Here is a 16953-nt window from a genome sequence, read left to right as displayed (position 1 = left end):
GGATGAGGGTAGGTGAAGGGCCGGGGGGCAACCTTGCTGATACCGTCTTCTCCTCGAGGCAGGTGTCGATGGCATCGCCCAGGCATACTCGGCCTGCCTGCCCCACATCCGCTTCTACGGCCCCACCAACTTCTCACCCATCGTCAACCACGTGGCTCGGTTTGCAGCCCAGGCCACACAGCAGCAGACAGCCACGGTGAGTAGGCAGCCACCGGCGTGGACGTGTGGGAGAGGGCGGGCACTGGCTGGGCCCTCCCTGCCTGACATGAGGGAGGGCCAGACCGGGGCCTGTCTTTCCAGCTCCACCTGCCCCCACAGGGCTGGGGAGCTGGATATTCTGCCTTCTGTGCCTCAGTTTACCTGCAGGTCTGGCAAGGGGGTTGGACCAAGCTCAACTCGATTGGTGCTGGCTTTCTGGAGCACAGACTTGAAAAAGACACAGTGATTCTGTTTATGCTTAGTGGTGAATAAGGTTGTGATCATTGGGAGGTGCCTCCCCAGGACAGGGGGTATTTGGTATTCCTGGGATACATGGACACCAAGGGATGGTGGTCCTTGCGGGCCCTAAAGCTACCCTCTGGGCCACTGTCTGGCCCAGCGGTGAGGCGAGGGCCTGGCCGGACACTGCCAGTGGCATCTGGAGTACATGGCAGATGGCCATCGTGGGCATCTGCATCCCTGGTCCTCTCCCTGCTCCCTAGCCTCAGGCCGAATGCCCGTGTTGGGGTCACCAAGGGTCACCTTGTCCACTCTTCCCTCCCCCACCGGGATTTGCGCTGACTTGACTGTTGGGAAGTCTTCTCCCCCTGGCCCCAAGGGCAGTGTCTTGTGTAGTACTTCCCAGGCCCTGTCCCCAGGCCCACGGGTCAGGCTCAAGCCACGGCTGGAAACCCAGCTCCTAGCCCTGGGGTGGAGCCTGGGCTGCCACCCAGGAGACTTTGGTCTGACTCCTGCCTGGCCACTCCCCCTGGGGGACCTTCATGAGCCTCTGCCCTTCTCTGGGCTTCCCCCTTGGAAAGAAAGAGTAGCTGCACCCATGCCTAGGTTCTCTCTCGACTTCTCCTTCCCATGGCCAAGGCCACCGTCTTCCGTCATCTGACACCACAGCCACACCCTCACCCCTCTGGCCCCTACAATCCGTTCTCTGGCCTGGAATCCTTTTAACAGCAAATGTCAGATCTGGCCCCTCCAGGCCCCTCCCTTCCACAGAGACCTCCTCTCCCACCCTTCCCCCACACTTTCCTCCCTTTATGATTCTATCACCAACCTCATGCCTGTTGCTCACACACACAAGCTTGTTCCCCTCACAGAGCCTTTGCCCCGGTGACACTCTGCCCGGCTGGTTCCACCCATTCCTCAGGGTCCCCTCAGATGCCCCCACTGTGGCGGGCCTTGACCACCCCTCTGAGGTTGCTCTCCCACCTTCTCTGTTTATTCTCGTTTGGACTCCGAGGATGGCAGCAGCATCTGTTTAGCTCGTCTCCATTTCCTCGTCCGTTGTGCGTCTCTCCCCATGACTCACAGCCCCACGGCCCGGGCTGCTGCTGTTGTGTCCGCCGTCACCTCCTGCCGGCCTGTGGCAGGTGCTCAAGCATCATGGCGGGGGGGTGGGGGGGGGTGGATGAATTTGTCCTAGGCCCTGCCTCGGACTGGGCGCTATGCAGGACTCGAGAGGCAGGAGGAGGGAACCCAGCAGGGCCTTTCCTAAAGGGAAAGGGAGGGTGAGGCCCTACCTGGTCACTAGGGAGGTGGAGGTTGGCTTCGGGAGTGGTGGTAAAGATGGAGGAGGTGGAGGTTATGAGAGCGAGAAAGAGGACACCAGGGCTGGCCCGGAGAGGGCAGGACGGCAAGACACGGTCTAGTTGTTCAGAAGGCCACAGGGGGCTCTGGGATCAGGCTGCCAGGGTTTGAAGAATCCTGCTCACACTCCTTCCTCATTGTGACTTGGGCAAATCATGTAACCTCTCTTAGCCCGTTTCCTTGTTTGTACGATGGGGGTACTAACAGGACCTACTTTGAAGAGGTGGCGTTCGGATTAGCAACATCATGCGATGCCTGCACCCAGGAGGCGAAAGGCCAGGCAGACAGGACGCCAGAGGCCGGGACAACATGAAGGAGGTCGGCATGCGGGTCAGGGGAGAAGGAAGGCGGTCCTGGCATCTTCCTCAGGGGGCATGGTCTGCTCTAGCGCCAGTCCTGCCCGGCCGCTGGCGGCTGAGGCCCTGAGGCCAGTCGCTTCCTGCTCTGAGCCTCTCTCCGTTAGGAGGTGGGAGAAATAAAGCCCCCCTGGGTGCCCTGAGGATCTGGGGCAACCTGAGTGAGACAGCAACCAGGGAAAGGCCTGGGAGGGACTACTTTTGCATTCCTGGGGTGCAGGGCTGGAATGGGTTGGAGGGCAGACGAGAGGTAGCCCTTGGGCTTGCACCGTCTGGAGGCCTGCCGTCTGTGAACCAGGCCGTTGTCCCCCCCAGTCTGTTGTCCACCTGAGCCAGCTTTCAAAGGGATGGAAAAACGGGTCCGCACTCTTGTTTAAAAGGAAGAAACGCGGATGGTAGCAGGAGCGAAGCCAGTGCTCTTGCCAGGCTTACCCTGCAGCCAGGGTAGGACGGGGTGGGACGTGTGGTCCTGGGGGGAAAGGTGCCTGTGTCTGCTGGGTCCCCCTGGGCAAGGCCAGGAAGGGGACCTTTGTGTCCTGGGGAATAACTGCTGACGGCTCCCCAGAGGGGCAACTTGGTCTTTTCTCTGTCCAGCCCCTGATCTTTTCAACACCCCAGGCACTTTTGTCACGTCCCTGGCCTCCCACCCTGGGGAGGCAGCCTCATCTTGGCACCCTCACCCCTCATGGAAGCACTACCCCGCACCCCGGTGTGACTTGGGCCACCTCTAAGCAGGAGTGGGACAGAGGGCCTCTCTCAGCCCCTCCCACCCTGACGTCCACATAGACAGGCTTCTCCACCTCTGGCCTTGCTGTCCCACATCTCACTGTGCTCCAAAGGTGGTGCCGCCTGATGGTTCAGCCTCCGGCTCCAGAGGCCCGGCGACCTCGTTCAGACCCCAGCTGCTCCACTTGCCTGGCCGTGTGACCCAAGGCAGGTTGCCGAAGCTCTCTGAACCTGTTTCCTCACCCGTACCATGGAGGTGATGCAACAGTGGCTGCCTCATGGAAACACTGTGAGAATTCAACCAGTTTGGCATGTAAATTGCTCAGCACAGTGCCTGGCACACAGTAAGCACTCAAGAAATGTGGGCGGCTGAATCTTCTGGGGTCACCTCTTGATGGCACAGAGCACAATTAGACCTAAGGCAAACGGAAATAATTTGCGGATTAACTGACACGTTTGCACAGCCGCTTTAGGGGCAATACGTGGTGTGGCTTCACCTTCCCTGTCCCTAGATGTATGCACACCCACATGTAGGAACTCGAGAGCAGGTGGTGGGAGGCAGCTCTCTGTGCAGGCCTGTCCTCTCCCGTTCACACACACACAGCCTGTCTTCCTGGATCATGGTTTTTGTGCGGCACTGGGGAGACTGTGATGCACGGCCTCTGCCCTTCCAGAGCTTGCAGTCTAGTGGGGAGCCTGGCCTGGAAACCAGCTGCGGGTGCAAGGTGAGCAAACCCATGGTGACGGAGGTACAGGATCATAAAGGTGCGACTAACCTAAGGGGGCTCAGGGAAGGCTTCTTGGAAAAGTGATGTCCAGGCTTGGAGGATGCTTAAGGGTTAGCCATGAGTGGAGTGCCCCAGACAGAGGGAACAGCAGAGGCAGAGGCCAGGAGGTGCCGTGTTTGGACATAACTGAAGGGAAGGAGTGTTGACGTAAGAGGGGTGAATGGGGAGGGATGAGGGCCAGCTACCACAGGGCCTTGGAAGCCAGTGAGGAATCTGGATTTTCTCTTGAGGGCTGTGGGGAGCCACTGAAGGGTATTAAGAGGTTCAGCTGGGGCCAGGTGGGTCCCTATCGTGGGACCTTCATCCTTCCCTCTGCCCATAAACCCTGGGTCTTGCCCATTCCTGGTTGGCTACCTAGGTATCTGCTGTCCCAGTGGCGGGGGGAGCTGGGACACGGTCATCCTAGGAATTTCCCCCCACCACCAGAATCTTCTGTAGCCAACTTCCAGAAATAAGCCAGGGAGCAGCTTCCCCAGACTGCCTGGAACTGTCATGGTCGATTTTTTACAAATCAGATCACATGTTAAATGCATTAGGGGAAGTGACTGTTTACAGTTCCAGAAGCCTGAAGAACCTCTGGGTAAAGGCAAAAGATACTCCACCCCTGAGTCGTAGTGGGGGTTTTAATTTTGGTTGGAACACTGACTGGCTGTGTTTCTGGAGCATGGAGTCCTCAGAGTGTGGGGGGAGAGAGAAGCATCCAGAGGAGACCTCCCCGAGGGGTAATGCTGGCAGGGGAAGCAGAGCTCAGGGCCCGGAAGGGCCTTCTATCTGCTTGGGACGGAGGTGTGGACGCTCAGATGGATCTTGGCGCTGTGGCTGGAAGGGTATGCCAGGCAGGAGGAGAGGCACCAGGAAGGGCACGGAGGTAGGAAGGCTTGGGGTTGGGGAGACCCGGGCTCTCTGTGGGGACAGCAGAGCCCCCTTCCTCCCTCCTCCTGATTCTGCCCTTCATTCTCCTCTCCCACGGCCCCCTCCCACTTCTGTCTTAGAGGTGGGGCTGTGGACCCCTGGGGTCGTAGTGGCTTAAGAGGCTCCTGGACAACCTTGACTCTGCCCCGGGTAGGTGAGGAGCCCAGGACTTGTTAGCTGCACGTTCATTGCCAAGGCCTGCCCAGCTGGGCAGAAGCTGCGGTCAAGCACGTGGTCGTGAGCATTATGGCGGGCTGGCGCATTAGCAAGGGCTAATGTCCAGTGCCATGCTTCTGGGCTCTTCCCTGGGCTGCTGTCTTGGACACTAAGGCTGTCTGACCCCACGGTGTGGGGTGAGGGGGTGCAGAAACCGCCTCCCTGCCAGGGCCCACTACTGGAGAGGCTCGGCCACAACATGCGGGTGGTAGAGGAGGACACTGTGGAAAGAGCCCCAGCTGTAGAGTCAGCCAGGCTGGTGTCTGAACCCACACTGTGCTCGTTCCCAGCTGTGAGGCCTTTAGCAAGTCACTGAACCGCTCTCAGCCCCTCTCCCCATCTCTAAAATGGGAAGCACAGGGTGAGGAGGGCCAGCACTGTTGCCGTGTTAGCAGGGACTTCTTCACCCTGGCAGTTGGTACTCGAGGTCCTGCGGGAACCCAGGCCCCAGTTGTGCCCACTTCCCTGGGAAGAAGGCTCTAAGGCCCGAGGGAGGAGGCCTGGGGGCCACAGGCTCCACTCTCCTAGCGTAGAGGTGCGGCCGATTGAGAGGGGAAAGCCAGGAGGGTCCGTTGGAAGGAGGGTGGGAGGCCAGTCCTGCCCCCAGTGGTGAACCTGTTGACGGAGGTCAGGCATCCTCCCTCCCACCAGGTTAGGTGCCTGGGAAATAATGCTCTGGACTATCCTGCAGGATGGAAGGGGGGCCAGAGGGCCACTTAAGGAAGGGGTGCTTCCTTAAGGAAGGGGTGGGCTGTGGTGGGGAACAAGGGTGTAGATGGGGTTATAAGGCCCCCAACCAGGGAGGGGGGCAGGGGAGGGGAGGGGGAAGGGCAGCAGCTGCCCTCCACTGCAGGGATCTAGGCTGCCATCTCCATAGCAACAGGTATCCCCAGCCAAGGGCTTGGTCTCTTAAAGGCACAGTGCAGGATGTGCTACACGGCAGCCACAGGAAGCAGGGGGGTTAGGATGGTGTGTCTACACCTCCACACGGCTCACTTGCTCCCACTACGACTGTGTGAGGTACAAGGGGGAGAGCAGGGCATCCAAGGGGGCCTCTGTATGTTCCCCAGGGAGCAAATGGCTTTGCTGGGTGAGAAGGTGGCCAGGCGCTGATCTGAGATCTGGCTTGGGTCTGCCCTCAATCACCCGGACAAGGCTGGGCCCCCTACTTCCTCTCCTGAGAATCCGGAGGATCAGGCTAGGAGGCAAAAGCTTCCGAATATTAGGGCCACATAGGGCTTTTCTGCTTATGTTACAGAGGAGGAAAACCCCATTCCTCAAAAAGGGGCCAGAGGGTGCTAAGGTCAGGGCCAAGTTGAAACTGAGGTCTCAGCCTGCTTAGAATGCTGGGTCCCTGCCCAGACCAGCCAGTGAGCCTTCCTGAATCTCATTCGCCTACCCACCCCCGCCCTTTGCAGTTCACGCTATGGCCAACATCACCCATGCTAATTAGTGTTTTTAAGTAGTTTTATAAAGAAACTTTGTAGCCCAACTAAGCGAAAAGTTAAACTTGCCATATGTAGAGAGTAACAGTAAAAATAAACACAACAAACAGGACCTGATAGTGAAGTCTAGCTAGAAACTCTGGTCCCCTGAAGGGCTGTGCTTCCCGCCTCTCTGTTGGTAAGGAAGGTTTGCAAATGGTAGGCGTTAAAGGCACACTAGAATCAAACAAGACTCCCTCCTGGGTACAGTTTGTGGAATTTAAAGACCTGCGTGGAATTAATACCATGGCTTGATGCTGTCTGCCGTGTGACCCCAAGTCACTTACTACCAGCAGAGTCCCACAGGGCCAGAAGCGCCCGCCTGCATGACCAGTGCGCCATCTCAGAGGCCAGCCGTGCCGATCGGGCACAAGCGGGCTGCGGGGGTTTCTGTGCAGGTGGAACAGAGCCAGGGAGGCTGGTCCCCGAGTCCGTCGGCCAGCATGGGTCTCCCTTCTCAGCCGTGGTCCTGACTGCCAAGAACGCAGCTGTTGACGATGGAGCGCTGCCTTCCTCCCAGGGGTCCGAAGGTTTGGGGGAGGCTGGGGAGTGGGGGGCAGAGGCCTCAGCGCACCTGCTGTCTCCTTCCCGCAGCAATACTTCATCCTCCTCATCATCACGGACGGCGTCATCAGTGACATGGAGGAGACGCGCCATGCCGTGGTGCAGGCTTCCAAGCTGCCCATGTCCATCATCATCGTGGGCGTGGGCAATGCCGACTTCGCTGCCATGGAGTTCCTAGACGGGGACAGCCGCACACTGCGCTCCCACACGGGGGAGGAGGCCGCCCGCGATATCGTGCAGTTCGTGCCCTTCCGAGAGTTCCGCAACGTGAGTGTGGGCCTGGGCTGGGGAGGGGGCACTTATGGGACCCCAGCAACCAGTTAGTGAGGATGAAAGTCTGGGGAGTGTCTGCCTAACCTGAGGCTCCTCCACCCTCCGCTCCATTGCGCCCCGCCCGAGGGCCTGCCCCGAGAGGAGGCCCTGCGACCACATGAACACTTGCTTCCCTGAGCTCGAGGAACACACGGGGTATTGCCTGATCTAGACTGGGGCTCCAGGGCAGGGTTTCATGGAAGCCCTGCCCTCTAACCTGGGTCCTGAACCAGAAGTTGGGAGTTAGCCCTGTGGGTCAAAGCCAGGCAGGGGTGTGGGGGGTGGGGGGGGGGGTGGTGTGAGAGCAAAGGCCCAGAGGTGAGAGAGGCTTTCCTGGTAACCTTACCTCAGCCAGCATCCTTCACAGACAGGAAACGAGGCCCATCTTCGGATGGCCTCCACAGGAGGACTGGTAGCCCCGCCTTGTTCCTGGAGGTGGCTCTGAGCCTATTTGCAGGTGACCCTAGGTCTGCCTACAAGGTCACTGCTCTGGCAATTGGGCCCACCAGGATCCCAGAGGGAGCAGTCTCTCAGATGCCACCCCTGTTCTGCCAGCCTGGGGCCCAACTCTTATTTGACCAGAAGCTCACTGTGTGGCCTTGGGCAAGTCCCTGATGTCTCTGGGCCTAGGTTCCCTTGGCCATAAGGCCTCTCGGGGTTCTGTGGCTCAGATCCTACAAACTAGTCCCAGCATGAACCGACTGCATATTTTATACCCAGTGGTGCTCACAATTCTGCCCAGTGTCCTCTGGGTTTGCCTGAGATGGCCCAGCTCCTTCCTCTGGGGCATTAGCTTCCTGAGGCTCGATGCTGGGCCTTGGCTCCCCATTCAGGCTGAGGACACTGACTGACTCCCTATGCCTGGCCTGCAGCTGGGCGTTCAGCGGTGAGCCAGACGGTCCCAGCCCGTTTATGGTGGCCAAGGAGGTACTCAGGAAGTATCTGCCAGGGGAGTAGGCTATGCAGCTCGCCTCCACCATCTCTTTCCCCAGAAGCTTCCCACACACAAATTCATCCTAAAACGTTACTCCCAGGCATCTCAAGGGCTCAAGGTAAGAATCAGACTTCATATAAAGGAAAGCACTGCTAGCAGTGGGGTTTCAGGCCTGGGCCGGGACAAGGGATGCACGTTATAGACCACTCTGGCCCTCCAGACTGCTCTTGTCCTCCAGGGACACCCTCTCCCTCCAGCAGCTGTCTGGGCCTGGTGCCCCTCACGACTTTCCTCCAGTAACCCTGTCTCTCTTCTCCACCTTACCAACCCCCACCCCGCCCCACCCCACAGGCGGCAAAAGAGACATTGGCCAAAGCTGTGCTGGCGGAACTACCCCAACAAGTTGTGCAGTATTTCAAGCATAAAAACCTGCCCCCCACCAACTCGGAGCCTGCCTGAGCGCCAGCCCGTGCCCAGCCGCAGCATGCCGGCTGGGCCTCCCGCCCTCTCCAGGAACGTGCACGCTCACCCTGCTTCCTTGTGGGTGGCTTTTTTAACCGATCCATTTTTTTTTTTTTTTTTTTTTTTTTTTTACAACCGGACCTCCACCCCCAACTTCCCCCAGCCCAGCTGGGCTTCCTTTGTTGGAGTCGACTGATGATGCTTCCGGGCCAAACTGGCTTCCTCCCTACCCTTAAGTATTGAATGTACTTTGTATAATTTTAGTGGAATTACTGTTATTAAAGAGAAAATTTTTACAATCATAACTGGCTTTTTCCAAGTAACTAGCTGTAGACTCTGAAAGGAATGTGTCCCCAGTGCATACTTTGTGTCATTGCCTGCACCTAATTCCTGCTCTGTTTTTTTTATACTGTGACTGTGTTCTATTTGTAATACTCAGGGTAATAAAGGAGTTTCAGATGTTCCTGTGTCCTCTCCTTCCTCAGCTGGTACCTGATGGGCTCACTGATTTGGGAAAGGAAACACGAAAACCTCTTTTTCCCAACAAGCCTGGCAAGATGGTGCAATCATTTCTACTTAAGGTGGGGGGGGGGGGCAGGGTACACATTCCACACAAACAGTAATCCCTCTGTTAAAGTGGCACAGAACTTGGCACATTAGATAGCTGTGGATGGCTACAATGGCCGGCCCCACCAGTAACTGAAGCCCATACAGAGCCTACACCAGTCTCTGGGTACTTAGGCCCAGCCACTACCACTGACCCCTCCCCCTCCTTCCTCCTCTGTCTACACTCTGTCCTGAGTTGCACCACACCGGGCCCACAGGATAGCAGTCACTGACGTCCATTAGCTCCTCTTCCTGGTCTCCAGGCATCGGGGGATGGGCTGTGGTCTGCCCTGTGTGAAAGCCTCTGCCCTCAGGACGCTAAACAGGGCTGCTTGTGTCCCTGCTGACAGCAGCCACTGGTTTCTAGGGCATGCCACACCCTGGCGCAGGCCCAAGTTCATGAAGCTAGCCAGGGGTCCTCCTCTTTTTCTCTGGTCTACCTCCGGCCTTGGAGTTTCCATGAGCCCCTGCCATAGGCTTCTGTGTAACCAGTAACAACCAATATTTATACTAAGCGCTGTTTCCGGATCCATGTTAAGAGCTTTACAGGCATAATCTTGATGAATCTTCCAATCACCCCTGCCTAGGACCATTTCAGAGATGAGGAAATGAGCAGAGAAGCTAATCAAATCTATTAAAGGCAGAGCCAGAACTTCCATCTGGATCTGGCCAATTCCAAAGCCTCTACTGACTCCACTGCAACTTCCTTTGACTCTGTAAGGGAGTCTGGTCCGGTTGCTAATGAACCTGTCCTTCCTCTGCACTGAAACCGGGAGGTCTGTTACCTCGACCTCCTCTCCCAGGTCATTCTCCCTGGGCCCCGCTAGACCTGAGAGCACACACCAGGCAGGTTCCTACCTCTGGGTACCTGGTAGGCTCGGGAACCGAGGTCTGTCTGGCGAGGGCGAGTGAAGGAGATCTTCGTTCTAGGCTTCCAATACTCCCGCTGGTTCTGTGGCCACCAAAAGTCGAAATATCCTTTAGGGACGCGTTCACTTCCGAGAGGGCTGCAGGATTGCATGGAGCTCTGCTCCCCAAAGAACCTTTGGGAAATCACAGCACAATGGCCCAGGGGCCAGCTGGCAACACGGATGGAATCCCAGGGCTAGTGTATTGGCCTCCTTTGGGTCATGCCTAACTCCTGCTTATGCCAGCTGTAAGACTGCGTGCTAAATAGCACAAGTCTGCTGGTTTGCCCACCTGCTCAGAAGCTGACATGGGTCTAGCTGGATGTCACATCCAGGGAAGTTTGTACCCACCCAGCCTGGAAGAATCTGTCAAGTCCTGCAGTCAAATGCTCTACCCCTGAGATATACCCCCTAATCTGTCAACTTATCATTGACTCTCAGAGGTCTCTAAAGGGGGGCAGCCTTCTTCCTCCCAGCCCCACATCCCCTCCTTGGCCCTTACAGGACACGTATATTGCAAGGGGTGGGGGGCACTTCTCATGCAGACCCTTCCCTTCTACCTCCCCATGGGAAGAATTTACCAGATTGGTGAGAGAATCCCTGCCTTATGTTGGGGTCCGTGTCAAAAGCTCAAACTCTTATGGACCATCTACCTCAGGTATGGTGGCCACAGCCTTCACTCACCTCCAGGCTTCACACGGGAGCAGACCCTGACATCTCTGCTTTCTTTCCCCTTCTCTGCCCAGGTTGAGTAAATCAGTCAAGCAAGCCCTCTACTCCCAGCTGGCTCAAGTTCACAGGGGAAAGGAATGCGCCCGAACTCCTGACCAGGCGCACAAAAACAAAAACAAAAAACAAAAAACAACAAGCCAAAATAAATAAGTCCTGAGGGTGTAACGTAAAGCATGGTGGCTATAGTTGATAATACTGTATTATATCTCAAAGTTGCTAAGAACCTAGATCTTAAAGGCTCTCATCACAAGGAAAAATAAAAAACAAGACCATTTAGCAATATACACAAGTACTGAATAAACTGCACACCCGAAACTAATGTCAATTATATCTCAAAAACAAATTGAGCTTCGGTGATGCTGATACTTGATTCTTGGTACATGGATAGCAAGCTAAAAAGTGAACTTCAAAATCTAAAAGACCCCTCCACCCTTGAATCACTGCTGCTGAGGCCTGGGCACTAGCATTTGTTTAAAATTTTCACTGACACCACAGAAAGTCAGACTTCAGAGTTAAAGGTTCAAATTCAAATTCTGGTTCTGTCACCTAACTGTGCAGTCACAGGCAAGTCATAGAACCATTACGAATTTCGATTTTCTCTATAAAATGTAGAGAAGGGCTGCTTCGTGGGACTTTTAGGATGAAAGATATTACAGTCCACAAAAATGGTCCACAAATGTCCCAAACAGTGCCTGGCACACACATAGCAGCCTCTCGGTATACAATGAATGAATGAAACAAATCCACACAAGGCATAATGACATGCCTGTTACTAAAACAGTAAGGGTGGAATCCAGCCAACAGCTCAGAGTAGTGGCTGTCTCTGGGTATTGCTGTCCTCCTCTGTGAAATGCTAATGCTGGGCCACATTCTGCCTGTCACTGCTGGGACACTCCCCTTCTCCCTAAACCATAGTTCCAGCAGGTAAGGGAGCAAAATGCCAGCTCTTGCCAGCGTCACTAAGGCACGAATGTGCAACTGGCTTCTTGTGTTCACCCTGTGACTACAACGAAGTTGCCAAGATCCTAGCCTCCCACCAAGTAGAACTTACATTCCATACTGTTACGTGTAAGTAGGCTGGGCACGCCAGGAAATCAAGACAACGCTCAAGTCCAAATAATGGTGCACTGCCACTAAGCTCTCCTTTTTGTTTTTCTGGAAGGGGCTTAAGACAACAACTGAGCCATATACCCACGAATAGGACACCCGAGCCAAGGAACCGGGTGTGCCTAAGCAATTAACATTTAGCTGAGAGGGAAGCATACAGCAGAAGCTGGTGGTTGGAGCTTTGACGACCAGATCTGACCCTTCATCATGTCAGTGTTTTAGCTGCAACCAAGTACTGCCAGTAGGATGGGGAAAACCTGCCATAAATCAGCACTAACGGAAGCTCTGGACGCCCACCGCGAAACAGGGGAGGCCAGCAGTAACAGGGCTTTTGAAGATGGCTACCATTTACTGAGCACTGTGTGCCAGATCCCACACTAAGTACCTAATCCAGATTATCTTTCACCGTCACTAGAAAGCTGGTCTCATTATTCCTATTTTCCGAGGAGGAAACTGAGGCCCAGAGAGGTTATGGACCTTGTCCCAGTGACCCAGCTAGAAAATGTCTGGCTCCGAGCACAAAACCACTATGGTACATCCAGGGAAGAGGGAACTAGGCGTCATTCCCAAGGAGAAGCAGAAGCAGTGGGGGAAGTCTTAGGCAAAAGCAGCTTGTCCTGGGTAGAAAAGAGGTAGCCAGAAGGGAAGAACCTAAGGTGGAAACTGGAAACAACAAGGACGCAAAGAGCGGGCACTGGTCATCCCTAGTTAGGGGCCCAACTTCCAATGTCCGGTCTAAGATACGTCTGAAGAAAGCTAGAGATCCCCACCCCCATCCCAGTCTAAATTTGAGAAGCCAGGTTTTTTCTCCTCTGGGGTCTTGAGATCAGGGAAGTCCTATGTAAACAGATCACCAGCCACCTCTCCGGTCCAGTCACATCAGCTCCCTAGCTTTTTTATAGATGGAAAAATGAATGCTTTGAATTTCATGCTTTCTCCCCACTCAAACGACAGGGCCAGAAGTTAGCAGAACTGGTTGAGAGGGCACGGTGTGACACAGACTAGATCATCCAGAGAGAATTGGCAATAGAGATCCTCAGAGACAGCCTTTCTCCCTTGCAGGACTCAAGAGTTGTAAGACTACTACCACTCAGGACAACGTAAGCACCCCCAGCCCCCCAGTACACACACTTTGCCTTTATCCCTTGTCACCTAGTTATAAAACCCCAATTATCTATTAAGGCCTGAGTGCTGCACTGTGTAGATTAAAGCAGCCCGTTTTTTCCATCCTTCTTTGGGTTTGAACCACACTGTCTACACTGGATGCTTTCCAAGGCTGCTTCCTCTACTGGGGAGACCAGATCCTGCTCTGCTAGTCATAGTTTCTATGGGGCATGTGTCTCTGTTCCAGGACTCTATACCAACAGGTACAATGAACACAGTGAGGTGCCACCGGTGACTCTCAGTCTTTCCTGTGACATCAAGAGCAGAGATCTCCATCTGAAGAGCCTCAACTTTCTCAACACAATCTAGCTGTGCTGGTAAATGCGGAGGGGGCTGGGAGTGCAAGATTCGGTACAGGAAAAGCAAGATCTTGTTCTCTGACATGTATCAGCTTTCAAGTTAACATACAGTTTTAATCCCTGTAACCTTTTGTCAACTTCCAACAACAACAGAGGCCACAAGGTATAGTAATGGCTTCCTAAAAGTCAAACCACACAAAGACGGTGATTTTGAATCCTTGGTCTGCCTCCTGAAATGAGGTGAGGTTGCTCTGGGTACGTGCTGTAATAATGACAGCGCGATCGCAGGAACAATGAAGCAGAGAAGCAGAAGGTGCCTACACAGTTTTACCTAAATGTCTTGTTTGTTAGGATGAAGCTGATGCGCCTGTACCGACGGGAACAATTAGCACTGAGTGGTTCTGAAAAGGAGGAAGAATTCACAAGGCATCACTTATGGGTGAAGGGAAGTCACCATCTGCTAACAGGCCCAAAGTGTCACTGCAATGGAAGGGGAAAAGGAGTGGGTTGGAGGAGATCCAGGGGCCTCTCTGCCCACATGAAGACTGAGTAGCTTCTCTGCCTGCCAGCATCACAGTGTCAACACATTCTCTGTGTGTCTCTCTCCGTCTCACACCCAGAGAAGTAGAAACAATTGACGTAGGAACCCAGGGGAAGAGAGAACCGTACAGATTCATTCTCCTGAAGTGGGGAGCCGTTTTTTTGTTTTTTTTTTTTTAAAGCCCATGCCTCCCTCGGTCCATAAGGCCTTCATACCTCATCTGCCTCCATCCTGGAGGGAAAGTGCCTGCTTCCCTTTAGGAGACCGAGGTGGGACAGTACCTCTAAGTCTTTGTTGCTCACAGCCTTAAAGCTGCCCTGTGTGCAAAGGGGAAAGAGCAGAGGGGAGGAAAGGACAGGGCAGCACCTTTAGGCCAGTAATAGCTTCCGTGGTTAGAAGCCACAACTATAAATGTACCAAATGGAGAGGGGCCTCGACAGTACCCAGCAGGGGCAGAAGATGCAGGTGTGTCCCACTGGTGTGCACTCAGGATCCTACAAGCTGCCAGAAATAAGTCCTTGCATCTACACACCTAAACAGCACTTCTGCTTCCTGGCCACGATGAGATAAGGCCTGTTTGTTTCTCCAAGCTTTAGGGTCTTAAACACCACTGGATGGAGGGAGGAAGGGGAAGGAGAAGGAAAAGGAAGGAAGAATAAGGAGAAATTTCACAATAAGTGATGAGTGTTAAGTGACACTCCCTGCAGACGCAGTTCAGAATCTTTACTTAGTCACACAACATCGAGAATTGGTTAGTTCCAAGGGAGGTCGCCATTCCATCACCCGGCTCATTTCTCCCACCCACCCCCGTCCCCCATGTGTTCCACAATGCAGTACAACCAAACGGGATGGTCATCTAGAGCCGAATGTTTAAATAATACCTGTCCAATAACTGCCCTTGCTTCTTTGTGCTGTTGGGAAAGGAAAAAAAGAAAGCAACATGATCCAAACACTCTGCACACCAGTGGGTGCCTATCTTCCCAGGGCATTTTCAGTGGAATTTCTGCTGAGCCCTCCTCCCCTCCCCCCAGCACATCAGCAAGGAAAGACGCAGCAGGACAGGTCTGGACATCTGCACTGGAGTGAAAAGAGAAACCAAACACAAGTCGGGCCACAAGTGGACTCTGGCACATTTTTAGATGAGGTTAAAAATGTCACGGTGTGCACAGGAAGCAGGCAAAGGAGTTCTGAGGGAGGTAATGCCCGTAGGCAGAACAAACCGTCCGGTCTACTCTTGGGCAGGAGCTTGGGAGGGACACGGGAGCTAGGGGGCCTCGAGGAAGGTGTTGGTTCGGAAGATGGAGGAGACGATCTTGCCAGTGGCGTTGATGGTGCCTTCACTGTCTGAGCTGGACTCGGAGTCGCTGCTGCCGGAATAGGCACCCAAGCCTGGGAGGATGCCAATACAGACCGCGGCGGAGGGGCAGTGGATGGAAGGAGTGCTCAGGGACGTGCTTCCAAGAGACATGCAGGACGGGGCTTCTGCAAAACAGGAGGAAGCACTGTGACTTCACCATTTTGCCCAAAATTCACAGGGTACTTTCCACGTGTGGGGCACAGCGCCTCGGGCTCTACCCTGAAGCCCCAAACCGCTCCGTGCAGTCATCATTACTGTCCCCTGCATTGGACAGCTGTGTTCCTCTTTTACAATTGAGAAAACTGAAGCCACACTCAGAGAACATTTTAAAGCCATGCAGAATGTGACCACGTAGCTAAGGCTCTTTTTGCTCCGGGAAACCCAGAGTCACTGCAGCACCCCAGTGATGGAAAGCCTCAATCCAGGGGAATACGGCACTTAGAAGTAAAAAGAGAAGTTAAGGACTCTACTCCACCACTCCTGTTGCCTCTAAATGTTTCCGGACTCAATGAATCACTACAACAACCTGCTATGTAGGTATCCCCATCTTACTGATGAAGGAGGTCAAATGACCAGGCCAAGGTTAAAGGCCACTTAGAGTAGAAAACGTTAAACTAAATCTGAATCAAAAAATAATGTACTAGAGTGATACCAGAGCTCACTGTAGACTAAGTGCTGGACTTTAAACCTCAGTGTCTCAGGCTGACAAGCATATACCTTCCTGGCTTTTGCCTTTACAAGCCCCTAACTGACACTTTATGTAAATGTGAAAAGGATACATGGTTCCAAGTATATGAAGTCAGGAGGAAGTCAAAACTACCACTGAGAAGCAAGAAGAGACCTCCAGCGGCCAGTACACAGGGTTGAGAAGCTCAGTGGATTTGCTGGTCTTACAGGAAGTTCTAATAGGGGAAAAAGAAGCTGCTGAAGAAAGGCAGTGTTGAAACACAGAGATGTAAGAACGTGACTGAGAGCCGACACTGATCGTAAAGACGGTGATTACAAGACTACATGAAAGCAGAGGCAGATTTTTGCAACAAATATCACAAAAGTCAATTTCTTCGTGAGATCAGGTTCTTCCGACACCAACCAACCAACCAACAACCGAATGGAAAACTGGACACAAGGTACAAATAGTTCACAGAAAAAGCAAAACAGACATTTAAACTTGGGAGAGGAAACAATCTATAAGGAGGGAAGGTATAGGGAACAGGCATCTTTATATGCTGCTGAAAGGATGTGGGGCAGTTTGGCAACGTCCTTCAATCTTAAATGATGTTCATATGAGAACATTCCCTGCGGCACTGTTGACAGTAGCAACTGAAAGGTTCATTAATAAGGGACCAGTGTAATGGGCTATTATTCAGCCATGAAGAAGAGTAAAGCCTCTACGTACTGGTACCAAACCACTATGCTTTGTGAAAGAGGCAAGGGTATGTGTAAGCTATAATCTGTAGGGAGGGGAACATGCCCATGGACGTGCATGACGATGTCTAAAACAATACATATAAAACTGGTAACAGTGGTTGTCCTGGGGAGATCAGCAGAGCGGTTGGGGAACAGGGAGACTTAACTGTTTTTATTCCAAACTTTTTTAATTTTATTTTTATTTAAAAAAAAAAATTTTTTTTAACGTTTATTTCTTTTTGAGACAGGGAGAGAGACAGAGCATGAACGGGGGAGGA

General features: G+C 53.6%; 3 protein-coding genes across 10 annotated transcripts in view; 2 read left to right on the top strand and 1 right to left on the bottom strand.

The window, feature by feature from the left end:
* The window catches only part of CPNE2 (copine 2), a 47658-nt gene extending 38641 nt beyond the window's left edge, over nt 1-9017 (top strand). For 2 of the 3 annotated variants that reach the window (XM_086689371.1, XM_086689373.1), the window contains 3 exons: nt 63-196; nt 6877-7113; nt 8444-9017. In XM_086689371.1, the coding sequence (XP_086545497.1) occupies nt 63-196; nt 6877-7113; nt 8444-8551 (479 nt within the window). In that variant the 3' untranslated portion in view covers nt 8552-9017. Of the gene's footprint in view, nt 1-62; nt 197-2995; nt 3227-6876; nt 7114-8443 lie in introns of those variants that run through there. The other variant, XR_015244782.1, reaches the window with a different exon arrangement.
* Nucleotides 1-16953, top strand: part of NLRC5 (NLR family CARD domain containing 5) — a 227302-nt gene that overhangs the window by 133807 nt on the left and 76542 nt on the right. The gene's annotated exons all lie outside the window — the stretch shown is intronic.
* The window catches only part of PSME3IP1 (proteasome activator subunit 3 interacting protein 1), a 31530-nt gene continuing 29606 nt past the window's right edge, over nt 15030-16953 (bottom strand). For all 6 annotated transcript variants that reach the window (XM_086689375.1, XM_086689377.1, XM_086689380.1 and 3 more), the window contains exon 7: nt 15030-15393. In XM_086689375.1, the coding sequence (XP_086545501.1) occupies nt 15176-15393 (218 nt within the window). In that variant the 3' untranslated portion in view covers nt 15030-15175. The remainder of the gene's footprint in view (nt 15394-16953) is intronic.

This window comes from Puma concolor, chromosome E2 (assembly GCF_028749965.1).
Source record: "Puma concolor isolate L17-30 chromosome E2, mPumCon1.1.hap2, whole genome shotgun sequence".
NCBI lineage: Eukaryota > Metazoa > Chordata > Mammalia > Carnivora > Felidae > Puma > Puma concolor.
The sequence above is the reverse complement of the archived record's forward strand: the minus strand, read 5'-3'. Positions and strand labels throughout refer to the sequence as shown.